The sequence below is a fragment of the Semicossyphus pulcher genome, unplaced genomic scaffold (genome assembly GCF_022749685.1).
Source record: "Semicossyphus pulcher isolate SPU_LCO1_2020_fin unplaced genomic scaffold, fSemPul1.0.p SCAF_2, whole genome shotgun sequence".
NCBI lineage: Eukaryota > Metazoa > Chordata > Actinopteri > Labriformes > Labridae > Semicossyphus > Semicossyphus pulcher.
Genome location: NW_027211693.1, coordinates 26,728,044 through 26,742,140, shown reverse-complemented (window position 1 = coordinate 26,742,140; position 14,097 = coordinate 26,728,044). Strand labels below are relative to the sequence as shown.

At 38.7% G+C, this 14,097-nt stretch overlaps 2 protein-coding genes across 4 annotated transcripts; both read right to left on the bottom strand.

Annotated features, from left to right (window-relative positions):
• Window positions 1–293: 293 nt before the first annotated feature.
• xiap (X-linked inhibitor of apoptosis) lies at window positions 294–5,419 on the bottom strand. 3 transcript variants are annotated; one of them, XM_069669915.1, is made up of 8 exons: window positions 5,409–5,419; window positions 3,055–3,346; window positions 2,394–2,958; window positions 2,167–2,266; window positions 2,001–2,079; window positions 994–1,033; window positions 688–870; window positions 294–590 (listed from the first exon to the last, which is right to left on the bottom strand). In XM_069669915.1, the coding sequence occupies exons 2-8, from the start codon at window positions 3,292–3,294 to the stop codon at window positions 397–399; spliced, it is 1,401 nt and encodes a 466-aa protein (XP_069526016.1). In that variant the 5' UTR covers window positions 3,295–3,346; window positions 5,409–5,419; the 3' UTR covers window positions 294–396. The 3 variants fall into 3 exon arrangements, with proteins under 3 accessions (XP_069526016.1, XP_069526015.1, XP_069526017.1); XM_069669914.1 differs by lacking the exon at window positions 5,409–5,419 and adding an exon at window positions 4,886–5,023; XM_069669916.1 differs by lacking the exon at window positions 5,409–5,419 and adding an exon at window positions 4,268–4,287.
• Window positions 5,420–9,766: 4,347 nt separating this feature from the next.
• psmd10 (proteasome 26S subunit, non-ATPase 10) lies at window positions 9,767–13,988 on the bottom strand. The gene is made up of 5 exons (XM_069670126.1): window positions 13,804–13,988; window positions 13,625–13,723; window positions 12,784–12,930; window positions 11,141–11,307; window positions 9,767–10,232 (listed from the first exon to the last, which is right to left on the bottom strand). Exons 1-5 carry the CDS (start codon window positions 13,915–13,917, stop codon window positions 10,079–10,081), a joined length of 681 nt encoding a protein of 226 aa, XP_069526227.1. The 5' UTR covers window positions 13,918–13,988; the 3' UTR covers window positions 9,767–10,078.
• Between the last annotated feature and the right edge of the window lie 109 nt (window positions 13,989–14,097).

The window sequence follows — 14,097 nt, the reverse complement described above, 5'->3', positions numbered from 1 at the left end:
AACAACACAATTATACCCAAGTACATAAACCTAGAGAAAGGCACCTCTGGCAAGAGACAGTTTTAAAATGGGAACTGAAAGTGTGTATTTACAGGTGGAACTACTCATTAATCTACACCAGCAATTGTGAAAAATGTCCTCACAATATCAACGGCTATTTATGATGTCAATGATTGTGAAAATAGTGTTTTCTTGTGACATTTACTCATTCTTCAGCTTCATACTCATATGAACAACACAGCCTTGTGAATATATATATATATATATATATATATATATATATATATATATATATGTATTTATAAATTACAGGTTATCTACATTTATTATTAAAATAAAATATTATAAAGATTGTGAAAAAGCAGCATTGAAATGGGGCAGGAGTCTGTGATTCCCTTAAGCGTTATAGGTCTTGATCTTCTGAGTTATGGCTCCACAGCAGATCGGACACTTGAAGAGCGACTCTGAACACTCCTTACAGGTGACCAGATGACCGCATGGAATGAGGACAATACATATATCTCGGTCCATACATATTTTGCACTGTTTCTCCCTCTGTAGCTTCCGTAGTTTCTCCAGTGGGTCCTCATCTGAAAGATAAAAGATGCGTTTGCTCAAATTTAAATCACTGCTTCCAAGGATTTGTTTAATCTAAGAACCTGGTTCTGGATGAAGGATGTACAGTACCTTGACCCTGTGATTTGGAAGCATCACTCGCTGGTGTGTTGTTAAGAAGATCCTCCATAAGTTCTTCCAGGTTGGAGTATCCTGAGCCTGTTCTACCGATTTTGTCCAAGATGGTCTTCTCCACCACACTGGGCTCTACACCCATTGCTATGGCCTTCTGAGCTATGGGGGAGCACAGCACCTCTGGACACAAAGAGGAAATTATCAGTGAACACAGATGCTTGTTTTATAAAGGTTTTTAATGTGTTACCTGTACACTGTATTGCACTGGAATGAAAAGGATAGCTAATCAATGTAAATGTTTACCGTTCTTATGTCCTGAAAATCCATTCTGATGACTTGGAGTCTGGAAACAAACATGTTCAAAGTTATTTTCAGAAATATTTAAGTAAAACCAAAGCCAGAGTGACATCAAAATCTCTATCTATTTATCAACTGAGCCAATGATTATATTTGTCCAGAGAACATGTTAACATTATCAAGTAGTATCATTTAAACAAATTGTTTTAAGATGAACTTAATAAAAAAAACTGTGTTCCAATGCCCACATGTTCATTGAGTTATTTTTTGTTGTAAATGTTCTTTCTGTCCATAATAGCTTCAATGTAATCCCCTCTAGAAGTTGCTACATTGTGAGACACTGGCAACAAAATCGGTCCTTGTCCTGTGTAATGAATTAAAGTTCAACTGACACCAGTATGTGTTTCTTATCATTATTGCCTTTTTAGTACAAAATTCCCTCCTTTGTGAGCACAAAGGAGGGAATGTTCACTTGCTGTGCTACAGCAAAACAAAAAGACAAAGACACATTTTAGTATGGATATCTACAGAACTCTATTTGTCAAATTCACATTGATGAAGTTTCATATTAGCTTAAGTACTTTAGGCATGTAAATACTGTTTTACACAAACTTAAAAATGTGAAAGTAAACTCTGAGTGGCTGGAAGCAAAGATCTAAACCCTCTATGTTTACTTTACAGAAAGAACCAGACCACATAAAAAAACCGGAGTAGGTCTTAATACTTTCAGTTGATCTGTAATAATATTTTTGAACGCACTATATTTTTTTTTTAGCTTTTTCTTACTTTCACTTGTGTGAAGAGTTAATTTCTGGGAACAATCTACGAGCAATACGTTAGCTATCTTAGGTGTTCTTTTGTCTGTAGCACATGTGCTACAAGTAAACACATGGTTAGCAACAAGGTGAGCACATCACTGGGCAGAAAATCACTATGTTAAAATTCTCTGATTACTTGGCAAAGCCAAAAACATCCTGGTTTCTTTTGTGCGTGCAGAAGCAGTGAATTCTTACAGGTCTGCTTCGTCGTGGGTCTTGTAGCTGGATGCTGTTTACAAATTCCTGTCCTTTTTCTGCCAACAGGAAGCTGCATCTGATAAGAAAAATGAAAACATTAACTATTTGCCAACAAAAGTAAATGCCACAGCTACAATAGGTGCAAGGAAGATGTAGTTCTTACCCTGGGTAGTTTTTGGCGTGTTCTTCCCAAGGGTCTTCCTCAGGCTGCCAGCCTTTCAAACCTCCACCACAGCAGAAACACAGCACTCTGTCTCCTGTCCCTGCAAGGTGACACACAATTTAAAACTTGCTTCCATTTATAACTATGATCAAATATTAGACAAAATATTGACCCATTAATTGTTTTGAAATGTTGCTAAATTTTTCTATTGACTATCAGTGCTCTACCTGTGCTGTAGAAGCCTGCTCTGGCAAGCCTCTCATGGTCTATAGGGTGCTGGACACCTGCAAAGCTGTTGAGCCTCTCCTCAAAACTTCCCATAGGAGCATGATTGTTTACACGTTGGCTACTGCCGCCCTCCTCCTCTGTACCCCCCTGGAATGGGATGTTGCCCACATCGTGCCCAAGGATGAAGAAGCAGTTGGGAAAATGTGTGGTGTGTTCTCCCCAGGCAGTGTCCCCCGTTTCCCAGCCGCCCAGCATGCCACCACAGCAGAAGCACTGCACCCGGTCGCTCTCTCGTAAGTAGTAGAGGCCGGCTTCGGCCAGGTCTCGGGGTCTCACAGGAGCAGCAGAGGGCCAAGACGAGAAGGTTTGAAGCCGAGCCTCCTCACTCCTCATGTGAGGGACCATTGGGTAAGTGGACTCATCAACTACCTCCCCTGTTCTCAGCCGATATGCCATGTCCTCAGCTTCCTCATTGTAGGTGGAACCGTTGGTCAGTCTGGTCTCAGAATTTGGGCTAAAACTGGGGCGGTGGGTGCAGCTGAGAAACATGCATGTTGGTGAAACCTGTAACAACAAATGTAAAAAATATGATTTTTCTATTTTGAAAAAATAATTTCACAAAAGTTAATCACATTTGCTTTTCATTACTACTATGATTACCTCTTTATGCCTCTCCACAGGTGTGTCTTCCGTGCACCAGTTCTCCACAGTCTTCTGGCAGCAGAAACAGCGGACACGATCGGCCTGGCCAGTGAAGTAGAAGCCAGCCCGGGCTAGTCTTACTGGTGACACCTGCTGGGCAAGGCTGGAGCCCTGGAAAGAGTCCAGGCGACTGTTCATCAGGGAAAAATCATCAAAGTAATCCGTCTCCAAATTGCTGTCTTGTCCGATCTCAGACATGATAGAGCCAGGCAGGAAACCGCACAGTGAACCAACCTGATAGACAGAGTGTCTGCAGAAAAAACAGAAATTTAAAAAATGGTCAAAAAAACTAAACATAAATGTTGAATTTTTTTACAGTTGAACATTTAACATAGAAAAAGTTGAACCAAGTAGCCTATGGCTTAAAATTAAAAATCTAAAAAGGCAAAAAGTTATGACACACACACAAAAAGTAGTCAATGTAAAAGTCAGAACATTCAATGGTAGAATTAGTTTCTGCTTGAAAGCAGGCTCTCAGAGGGTCACTGTGCCTCTAAGAGAGGCATTGGATATTCCATCTGAGGGATGGGCACAAGAGAGGTAGGATTGTCTACCGGTTTGGTACACTGCAGTACACTAGTAATGAACAGGGTGTATCCCTTTACAACCCAAGAACACACACTGTGCTAAAAGACAGCAATAACATATCCTATTAAAGGAAGACAAAGGACATAAAGGCATACACTGATAATGAAATAAGTCTAATTCTATCTATAGGACCGTGGAGGTGTGACATTGTATTACTATAGTTAGCAAAGGTACATGCTGTTTACTCATAATTAAATAAATCATGTTGCAACACATCATGGGAAGCACACCACACCCCTATTTATACATATTTTCCCAGAGGGTGGAACTTTTATGTTTTGGTTATTCTACTGCTGTTACATAGCCGTAGGTTTCTAAGGTTTTCTATATTTACTTAAGATCACATGCGTATGCCATAAGAAGATTCAAGTCCAGCTAGGTACAGCAAACAACTTTACAAGCAACTGTGTCTTAAAGGTTACAAACAAGAACTAAAGTAATCAGAAAGGTCTGAACAACATAATCCCAAAGCAGAACGCAATATAACATCTTGATGTATCTGACTTATTTTGTGACCACTGCATATCAGCACTAGTTAAGTAACCACTTATTGATCCACTGATATCTATTGCAGCATATTTACTTTATTGAGGGGTGCAGCTTGTGATCTTTGGACTGCCTTCCATGTCGGCATTCTTAAAAAAAAAACAATCACCAGATTAAAAGCAAAGTTCAGATACTATTTGTAAAGAGACTCGTTGCAGCTGATTCACTCAAAACAGCTTCTCACAATATTGTAAGTTCATGGCGTCAGCGGTGTTTAACCATGTGATAGCAAGTCATAACTCTGCACTGTCTGTACTGTCTGCACTTGTATTACCGACTGGCCCCACAAATTCCAGAAACGTCGCTTAGCTTTGAGTTAAACAATAGCAACAAAGCAACTCCACAGTTTGTGGGAGGTAAACGCAGATTAAAGCGGACTGACTGCTGCCTGCGTCTGACAGCTGACACCCTGCTAACCACCGTTTGACATTCACTCTATAAGTCACTGGTCGGACGAATAAAGCAACATTGTAATCTATAGTTACGCAAATCAGTACGGTATAGAAATGTTGACTAGTGCCCTTATGCTGTTACGGAGATGTAAACCAACACTAGTCACGAACGTTAGATAGCTACGTTAGCTTAGCATAGCACAACGTAACGTTAGGTCAAAAAGTTATTTGATAAACTATCATTGCAAAACCTCAATAATTACCGTTAAAACAGTCCAGTCAGCTCCACTGTCTATAATTTCAGTCACCCTTGGTGTGACCACCGTCTACAGGAGAATCCAGTGATTAAAGAGGACTATTTATTTGCCTCGTTTTCAGGAAGTGAAAGCTGCTGGGATTCATACTGCGCACCAGGGTTGCCAGGTCTGTGTGACAAAACCAGCCCAACGGCCAATAAAACCACCCCAATACTGGAACTCAAAATGTACCCCTGTCAAACCATATGCACTGCTTTTAAAGTCTAAGAGCATTGCTATCATTGCCAAATGCATTATAAAATACACAGATTAATTAAACTCAGACGGTCATAGAGGTGGGTGAGAGGAGGATGCTATCAAAACTGGCATCCATCATGGACAACTCCTGTCACCTCCTTCTGTCTCGGTTATACAACACCGACAAAAAGCTCTTGTATTATCTCCAGCCACACACATCCTATCCATTCTTTGATTCCGTTTTCACTTTACCAGTCCCTTGTGTATTTCTTCCCGTATTTTTCCCACTTACCGGGCGTCATGTTTCTCCCCGACCGGAGTTGCTAGCTTGAATTGTCCGGCTTGTTAACGGATTCCGCTGCAGGTGTTTCTGCTGACAATAGCTGGCCAGCTGACAGCACACAGTGCACCGAACGGATACGGACTGTGTGCAATTTAAGCTAGCTAACTGTGTGGCAAAGTAGAGTGTGTGGGTTTGTTATGTGGGCATGCATGTCCCATGTCCATTGTGTGTAGTGCTGAATGATCTGGAGTCCGTTTGGTAGGATTTGGGTATAAATACATTATTTAATCTAAAATAATACCAAAAATTAAGGATTTCTATTTATAGATATATAGATATATATGGCCTATTATTCATGTAATTTGCATGCAAAACAGGTTTACCCAACCAGCGGACAAAAATTTCCACCCGCGGCAACACTTAAAAAGTAGCCCAATTCAGCGGAAAAACCGCGGACCTGGCAACCCTGCTGCACACCACGTCATGCGCATCTAAGATAGTGTCGTCATGACATTTCGGAACAAAGATGTTAAGTATCTCTTTGCTAAGTGAAGGAGGGGATTTTCCAGCGAAACCCCCAATACAATGATTTATTTTTATTTTATTGTTAAACATAACACAGCCTATTTTATGGTTGGTTGTATTGCTTCAAAACATATGTTCACATTTGTTGAATGTTTTCAAGATTCAAGACGTTTACTGTCACTTCGTTTATACAAGTGCAACTGTGTGAAATTCTTATGCTGGAAGGCTCGAATTATAGAGTTAATATTACATATATAATAAAATATACCAGCAAAAAATGATGCAGGAATAAGACAACATAAAAATAAAGATATATATTAGAAATATGTACATTTTTCTAAATATACAACGTAGGCAAAAGTATACACATTTAAAAATATACACATTTAAGGCAGAGGCAGAAATGTACATTCACTGGTAGATACTGCACATTAACAAGTGAGTATCGCACAAAAGGGGTTTTATTTGTGTACCTTGAGGTCTTATTCATTTAGAAGTCTTACGGACTGGTGGAAAAAGCTGTCCCTCAGTCTGCTGGTGAGTGCCTTTAGGGACCTCTACCTTCGACCTGAGAACAGCAGGGAGAATAGGCTGTTGAATATGTCATTGTGTTGGGATGAAAATATCTTTACTCGAAAAGTAGGCCCACTTCGGTTTCTTTCCACATATATTTTTTACATAATATTCAGGACGTTACTTGAATGATTTTACCACGTTATACCTCTACTACTTCACTACATAGAGCTCTCTAGAGAAAAGTTGTAGGCTACTTTTTACTCCATTTAACATCTCTTACAACTTTTTCTATTAAGATTTTAAAAGCCTAAAATAATCGAATAAATTATGATGCATATGTAATGCGGTGTTGCTCCTTCATTTCCTTTATTTCATTTCAATCATACAAAGCACAACATTGTAATAGCTCCATTTAAATGTACAGGATAATATGAAAGTGTAAATGAAAGCTGTTTTGAGACACCCACGTGGGGGCAAGTTCCTGCCACATTTTCTCCTCAATGTCACTGACAAAATCCTTTTTCCATATGAAACTTACACGCTCCCACCTTTTACTTTGATTATGCTCTGACTTGTTATGGAATATTAAAGCTGAATGCAGTATGCCAGGAGGGTTTAAAAAGGTAGTGCAATTGATTTTCATTATCCTCCCTATGAATCCATTGAATGGATAATTTTCTGCTCCTTAGCTGTAGAGATTTCCATTTTATCAAATTATATTGATCTTTAGGCTATTAACACGACTGAAATATTGTGTTGAAGCTTTATGAATAACATGTTAATCACATGAACTCCATTCTCTAGCCATTTGTCTAAACAGACAGGCTTAGGTTTTTTTCCCGATAAAGTATATTCCTTTTACGCTTGCCCAAACCCTTAGAGAGTTGTAGTTTTAAGTTTCCTTCCTTGACTCCTTGTCTTGCTATCCTTCCTCCTCAGGGCAAGCTGAATATTCTTTAGGAACTTTCTGTGCGTTTCCGTTTCACAGATTATTTTAAATTAATAAGTTATATATCTAAAAAACTTCCGGGGTCATGGAGAATCCTTCTCTTATTTGAGAATCAATGAAATCAGTGTAATATTAAATGTTCCTGGTAGCTGCCCTATAATTATAATGCTCTTTGATGAGTATTTGTAATTGCTGGTGCCAATGTATCAGCATATTGCTTGTAGCTACTAGCTACTTCTACTACATTTATAAAGTTCCCCGTTTCCATTGACAAGAAACCTGCCCTAACCTCATGTTCTGCCATGGAACTTTTCAAATCCTCTTTCTGGTCTGGTGATAATTCAGGAAGGACCATTTTTATAACTTTCCATGACTTCCCCCACTTTCATTTAAATGTATTTTTAGCTTTAACAGTGCATACTCGGCCCTCTTACGATACACATAGTGACGTTTAAGTTCATGTGTTTGAGCCAAGCGTTTGCATGTTTCTCTGCCAAATCCTCGGGTTGTCCAGTCTCTTGTTGTCTAATAAAAAGCCCAGACCCCTCATCTGTAATTGAATGGCTCTGTCTTTTGGAACATTGTTTAAGATGGTAGTTTTGAGCTCTGTGCAGAAACTGATTAAAATAACTGATGAACAGCAACAATTCATCCCATAATTTTGTTTATGTTGTGGAGAAAGTCTTGCTCTTAAAATGTTATACTTTTCATGTGTAATCAAAGCCAGCCTAACCCTAACCCTAACCCTAACACTAAGAGGGCATGCTACGTAACACCTGACCAATCCAGTCTGTCTTGAGTTTGGTATACTCTTAGGCTGGGCCGCACCAACAAGGATTCATTTTTAAACACGATTAAATCATGGTTTGACTTTAAATTCTGTTGCACCAAACTTTAAAACTAGTTTAAAATTATGAGATAAAACCTAAGTTTAGTTTTTACTCTAAACCAAATCAAATTTAATTCTGTTGCACCAAACCTTCAAACTCCAATTAAAAATGTGATCCAGTATTAACTTTAAACTTACACTTGAGGAGGTTTAACTTTTCAAATAATGAAGTTCCTCGATGGAAATTGAGGGACAGACTCAACCCAATTGAGTTTTACGATGCTGCTGAATTTCAGTCAAGATACCGGTTCACAAAACTGTTATCAAGCAGAACAGGAAGATTAGAACAACTGTCGAACATGGTAGTTAAAGAAATGCAGCAGTACCACCAACGCTCCAACTCCTGGTGGCCCTGAAATTTTTACGTATGTTTCCAGAGGTTGGACTGGGACCGGTTTGGTCTACACAATTTTACTGTCTGTCCAAATTGTCAGCAGAGTGTCTAGGGCAATAGCCAGTCCAGCACACAATAGTATAACAATATCAGTAACAATAATATAGCGAGCAAACAATGTAGCATTTAGTTGTTACAATGTTAAGGAACACAGAGCAGCCGAAAGTTAGCGTTTTCCCCCCTTTTATACTTACTAGGTCCAGACAGCACACGGATGTATTCATTTTTATTCATTTATTTATTAACCTTTTTATTTATTTATCTATTTATTTTAATTTGGGTAAGCAAGCATCTCCATATTGATTAAACTGATTTTAATTTCGGTTTACGACACTAAACTTGGATTAACTAAACAGAGATTAGTTTTTTAATTGTGCAACAGAGCTCCACTTAATGTTAAAATCTGGATTTACTCATTTTAAACCTAGTTTCACTAAACTCTGATTAGAACTAATCTTAGATTAAATTAATCCTTGTTGGTGCAACCCAGCATTAATTATACAACAGTCAGTTCTGACCAATATCTGACTGGACAAGATGCATTCCATTCCAGAGTGTTGATATAGACACATACCGTATGACATCATCACTCCGCCTCAGCCAGGTGTTCTGAATACTGTTAATAAACGTTACTGCAGAACGTCTAAGTCTACATTGATCAGGCTGGTACCTCTAAAACACACAGCAGACTCTTATTTCACTGATTGTATGATGAATTAAACCAACAGATAAATATATATCATACAAAGTAGCTGATCTGTGGTAACCTGTAGACACAGAATGCAGGAGAATGTTTGGGTTGCTTGGCAACAAAAGTCCAGTTTCAGTTAAGTTGTGGATGATTATTACTGTTTACTACTACAGTATTTGCTGCTTGTATAACTGTCGTATAAAAGCAATATCACACTCCAGGTTGTGATGTACTGAATATCATCATGGCTGATTATCTTCAGCCTCGTGCCTATGATGGAATCAACATGATGATGTTTAGTATAGCGTCACTCCCTCTCATGTGATATTGCTTAAATCAACCAAATGTATGTAAATACAAACAATTAATCAATCAATTAATTAATACTGTATTAATAGGCAGAATACTCATTTTTATTCAACATTTTTCAACATTTCAAACCTCATGTAAACTAGGCTGCTGAGTTGGATAGACTGAGCTCAATGCAGCAGAGAGTGCTTCTTTGAACAGACACCTCAAGTCTGAGAAACGTCACCTTCCCACCTGAGCACGATGCAGTACAGTCCAACTGTTGTCCCTGGGAGAGTCTCATCTTCCACCTGTTACACATCTGAAAGTGTCACACCAGGCCGCTCAGGGAGGATTGAGTGGGATAAGAATTCTCAGAATGTAACTTGGCGAGGGTGGGGATGCGAGCTAGGACAAAGCGAATGCATCATCCCTCCACAATCCGACGAAGTAGGTTGCCCAGGCCGCCCTTGGCTAACTGAAGAGGGGTCTTCTCCTCCTTGTTCTCAATGTAGATGCTGGCCCCATGTTCAACAAGCACCTTGGCTGCTTCAACACGCTCCTCATCACACGCTAGGTGGCTGTTGAAAAAAAAAGTTATATATGCTTAAATGTTTTTTACCTTAAAGTTGTAAAATACACCTTATAAATTCTGTTTAACTTGCTTAACACTGTATAAGGGTGGAGGTAAAAATCTCAGAATTATATCTTAAATTTAGAGCAATTAAAACACCTTCTAGCTGTGGCTGGATATCTTAAGACCATGCATTTGTTTGTGTCAACGACTGTAAACCCAGATGGACGACGCGTCTCATTGTACGAAATTGATGCCAAAATAGCCCCCCGTGACAGGCGCCGTCATCTTGTGATGGTGACGTCATTTGGAGCCGGAGTTGTGCAGTAGAGATCGCCGGGTGGAGCTGCCGTAGCCATGTTCAGCTAACCAAAACACACACTTAAATTACCGGAAAAAAAAACTGCAAGGATCCCGTACGTCGGTATATTCGGGTTGGTCGTAAACAGGTGCTCACAGATGTGGGAATCTTCAATGACTGTAGTGATTGTTTTAGTTACGTCTCCTCTCACCGTTCCTCCTCCACTCTGCTAATCCAAAACAGATCGGCTGCAGGAGCCGTATTTATCAACAGAGCTGTCAATCATCCTTTTTACAGCATCAAATAACTAATTAAAAATAAACTTGTCATAAAAATGAACACTTGGACGTAAATCAGCATGATAAGAACTAACTATAATGACAGAACCATGTTTGAGAAACATTTATTTGAGGTGTATTTTGATTTTATAGTCTGACTCATGTCTTATCTGTTAACATGGAGGAGGTGGGCTTTATGACCTATACTGCAGCCAGTCAGCAGGGGGTCCTCGAAATGTTTTGGTTCACTTTTAGGGAGCTGTCATGTCGTCCGTCTTTATATACAGTCTATGGTCAACGTCCACAATGTTTATAAAAATTCTTATTCATACATACAGTGGTGTGTTGCCCTGCGAGTCTTGGATGTTGGTTGAGGCACTCTGTTTGAGAAGCAGCTGGATGAGGCGGTAGTTGCCCTTGGCAGACGCTCTGTGGAGGGGAGTGGACTCATACTTATCTGTAGCATTTGGATCAGCTCCATTTTCCAACAACATCAGGGCAATCTGTAATGGGAAAAGCTGTTTTTACTCACAAGTAAATGACAAGTATCTACCTTTTTTATTTCAGTGACTTCCCCTTTCTCACGGACTATACGTTTTCAGATCCTGATTTCAGAAAGGTATACCACAGTTTTTACATAAAACCCCAAGTTACTCATTTCATCCAATGAATACATTCACAACATATGTAGTGTATCGTTTTGGCAGATAGGATATAAGACATGTGTACCTATAAATGGACATTTGTATTAACAGGAAATAATACAATCAGTGACGAACTGCATCTTTGGATTATTACTGCATATTAAAGTAAAAAACAGAAAACAAAGCGGAAGTTGTCTGCATTTAGAGAAGGTAATATTAATGTCAGTCTGAGGTTTTAAGGACATATGTCAGAGAACACGATAACCCCTGGGAAAAAACTTACAAATAAACCTAGTTCCAAAAAAATCCTGACCTTCACAGTTGTTTTAACTCCGTTTACCTCAGAATAAGAAAGTGATACTTCAATGTGGAAATGAGGCAGACTGTACTTTTTTCATACATCACTAAAATAGTTGGGGAAAGTCTCTACAAACTTCAGGTTAAGGTAGGGTTTTCCACTTTCTTCAAGGCTTTTTCACTCTTAGCATGTCGTTCTAAAATATGTGACATCATCATCATCATCATTACCACTATCATGTCATATGTGTAGCTCCAAATAAATAATAGGGGAAACCCTTACAAAAGTCTATCAGTTGGTATTTCCTCATAAAGAAGCTTCTGATTCAGAACTGATAATGCTACTACTATGCTACTTTAGACTTACTTGTAGACACTGCTGTTGTTTCTCAAACATATAATGCCCCATCCCTAGTAGACACTTAAGAGCACCTATCACAAAATATTGCAGACGTTGATAGCAGTGTGAACTTGCTATCTGGAAATGAATCAATATATTGGGAATATAACACTCCTGTCAAAAAACTATTTTGATAACATATACAGAGCAACATACGAGACACTGAAGAAACACAACGCAAAAAGAATATTACCAGCGTGTAGCACAGCCTTGTGGCATCATGTAGCTCAAACTAGGGCTGAACAATTAGATGAAATTAAATCGAAATCGCAATATGGGCTACTGCAATTTTCAAATCGCAGGTGGCACAATATTTTTAAGGGTGAAATGTGTGTTAAAATATTTATATAGTATATAAATATTGTGTTGCGGAGATTCTCTGGCCTCCACATCATACACAGACGAAAGTATCAAATATCTTCACTTGGTACAGATCCCTGCAAAAATCATACCATAGTCACTAATTCATATTTTCCAATGAAAATGAGAATAATGATGTAAAAATGATCATTCCCTTTAATATCGCAAATCATATCAAAATCGCATTATAAGTCAAAATAATCGTAAATAGATATATTTTTTGAATTGTTCAGCCCTAGATCAAATAATCAGCTACTACTGCAACTTGGGAAACTTACCTCATATCTGTCTTTTGAGGCAGCATAGTGCAGAGGGGTGCATCCATTTTGATTAATTGAATTCAGCTGCGCTCCTTTGGATATTAGAGCTCTCACTATGTCTTCTCTGCCAGCAGATGCTGCAATGTGAAGGGGGGTCCACGAAGCCTGGAAGGTTACACAAGAAATGTGAATACATCTTACACTTTTATGTTTAAAACATATGTTCATTTATAAAATGAGTTAAAGCTGCTGTGAGGAGTTTTTCACTGGCTATGAAACAGACTGAATCAACATGACTGATTATTTCTATAAAGTAATTTTTAATGCCTTAAACTGTTGGCGCTGGGTAGGTGTCAGACGAAGTGATTAACTGCACGCTGCCTTTATTAACATTTTACAGGGCAAAATTTTAAAGTGAGTGATACATATGACTATTAAAGGAAGCAGGATGAGATTTTAAGTTAAAACCCACCACTTAAGCATTTACAGGACAAAATCAGCAAAGAGATAAGAGGTACGGCATTGTCCACGGGGGGCCAAAATCAACACAAACCCAAAGTTCCTCACTGCAGCTTTAAATAAAATATTCTTCAGTTGGCTGTTGTAAAAAGAAAGTTCAAGGGTTAAAGAGTGAGTTTCAGTAATGTATTGATTCTACTGTTGGCAATCTTCAAGCCAGAGTTTGGGTTGTTGTTGTATTTGGACTATATAATATTGTAAAGTGTACCTATCTGTTACTGACTGTATTAACTGTTATACCTCCATCACCAAAGAAGATCGAAATACTGCATCCAACTATATCTATACAGAAAGTAACAATAACATTTACCTTCTTTCTATTTAAGAACCATAAACTTACATCATCTTGCAGATTCACTTCGACTCCAAAGTCAAGCAGAAACTCCACAATCTTGGTGTGGCCAGCAGAACAAGCCCAGTGAAGGGCGGTTCTGTGGTCCTGAAATGACAGAAAGAGGGTGATAAAAATGTAAAAAATGTTACTTGGCATGGTCATTATTTCAAAATATGAGTTCTTACCTGGTCCGTTTTACAGGCGAGCGTTTTATCTGACAAGATGCACTGTTTTAATTTATCAAACTGTCCCGTGTACGCAAAATTACAGACCTCCACATTTGATACAGAACCCTCCATTGTTAGATATACTTTAATAATCGAACTAAATTTAAAGTAGCACTGGTGAGGATGCTTGGGAGATGTTTGGTTTCAGATTTGAACCCGGGGAGCAATGACTCAGGAAATTATGAACTCAACTTCCGCATGGGTCAATTTTTCTTCTTCAAATTAAATGTACTTTCATTGCACGAGCAATGA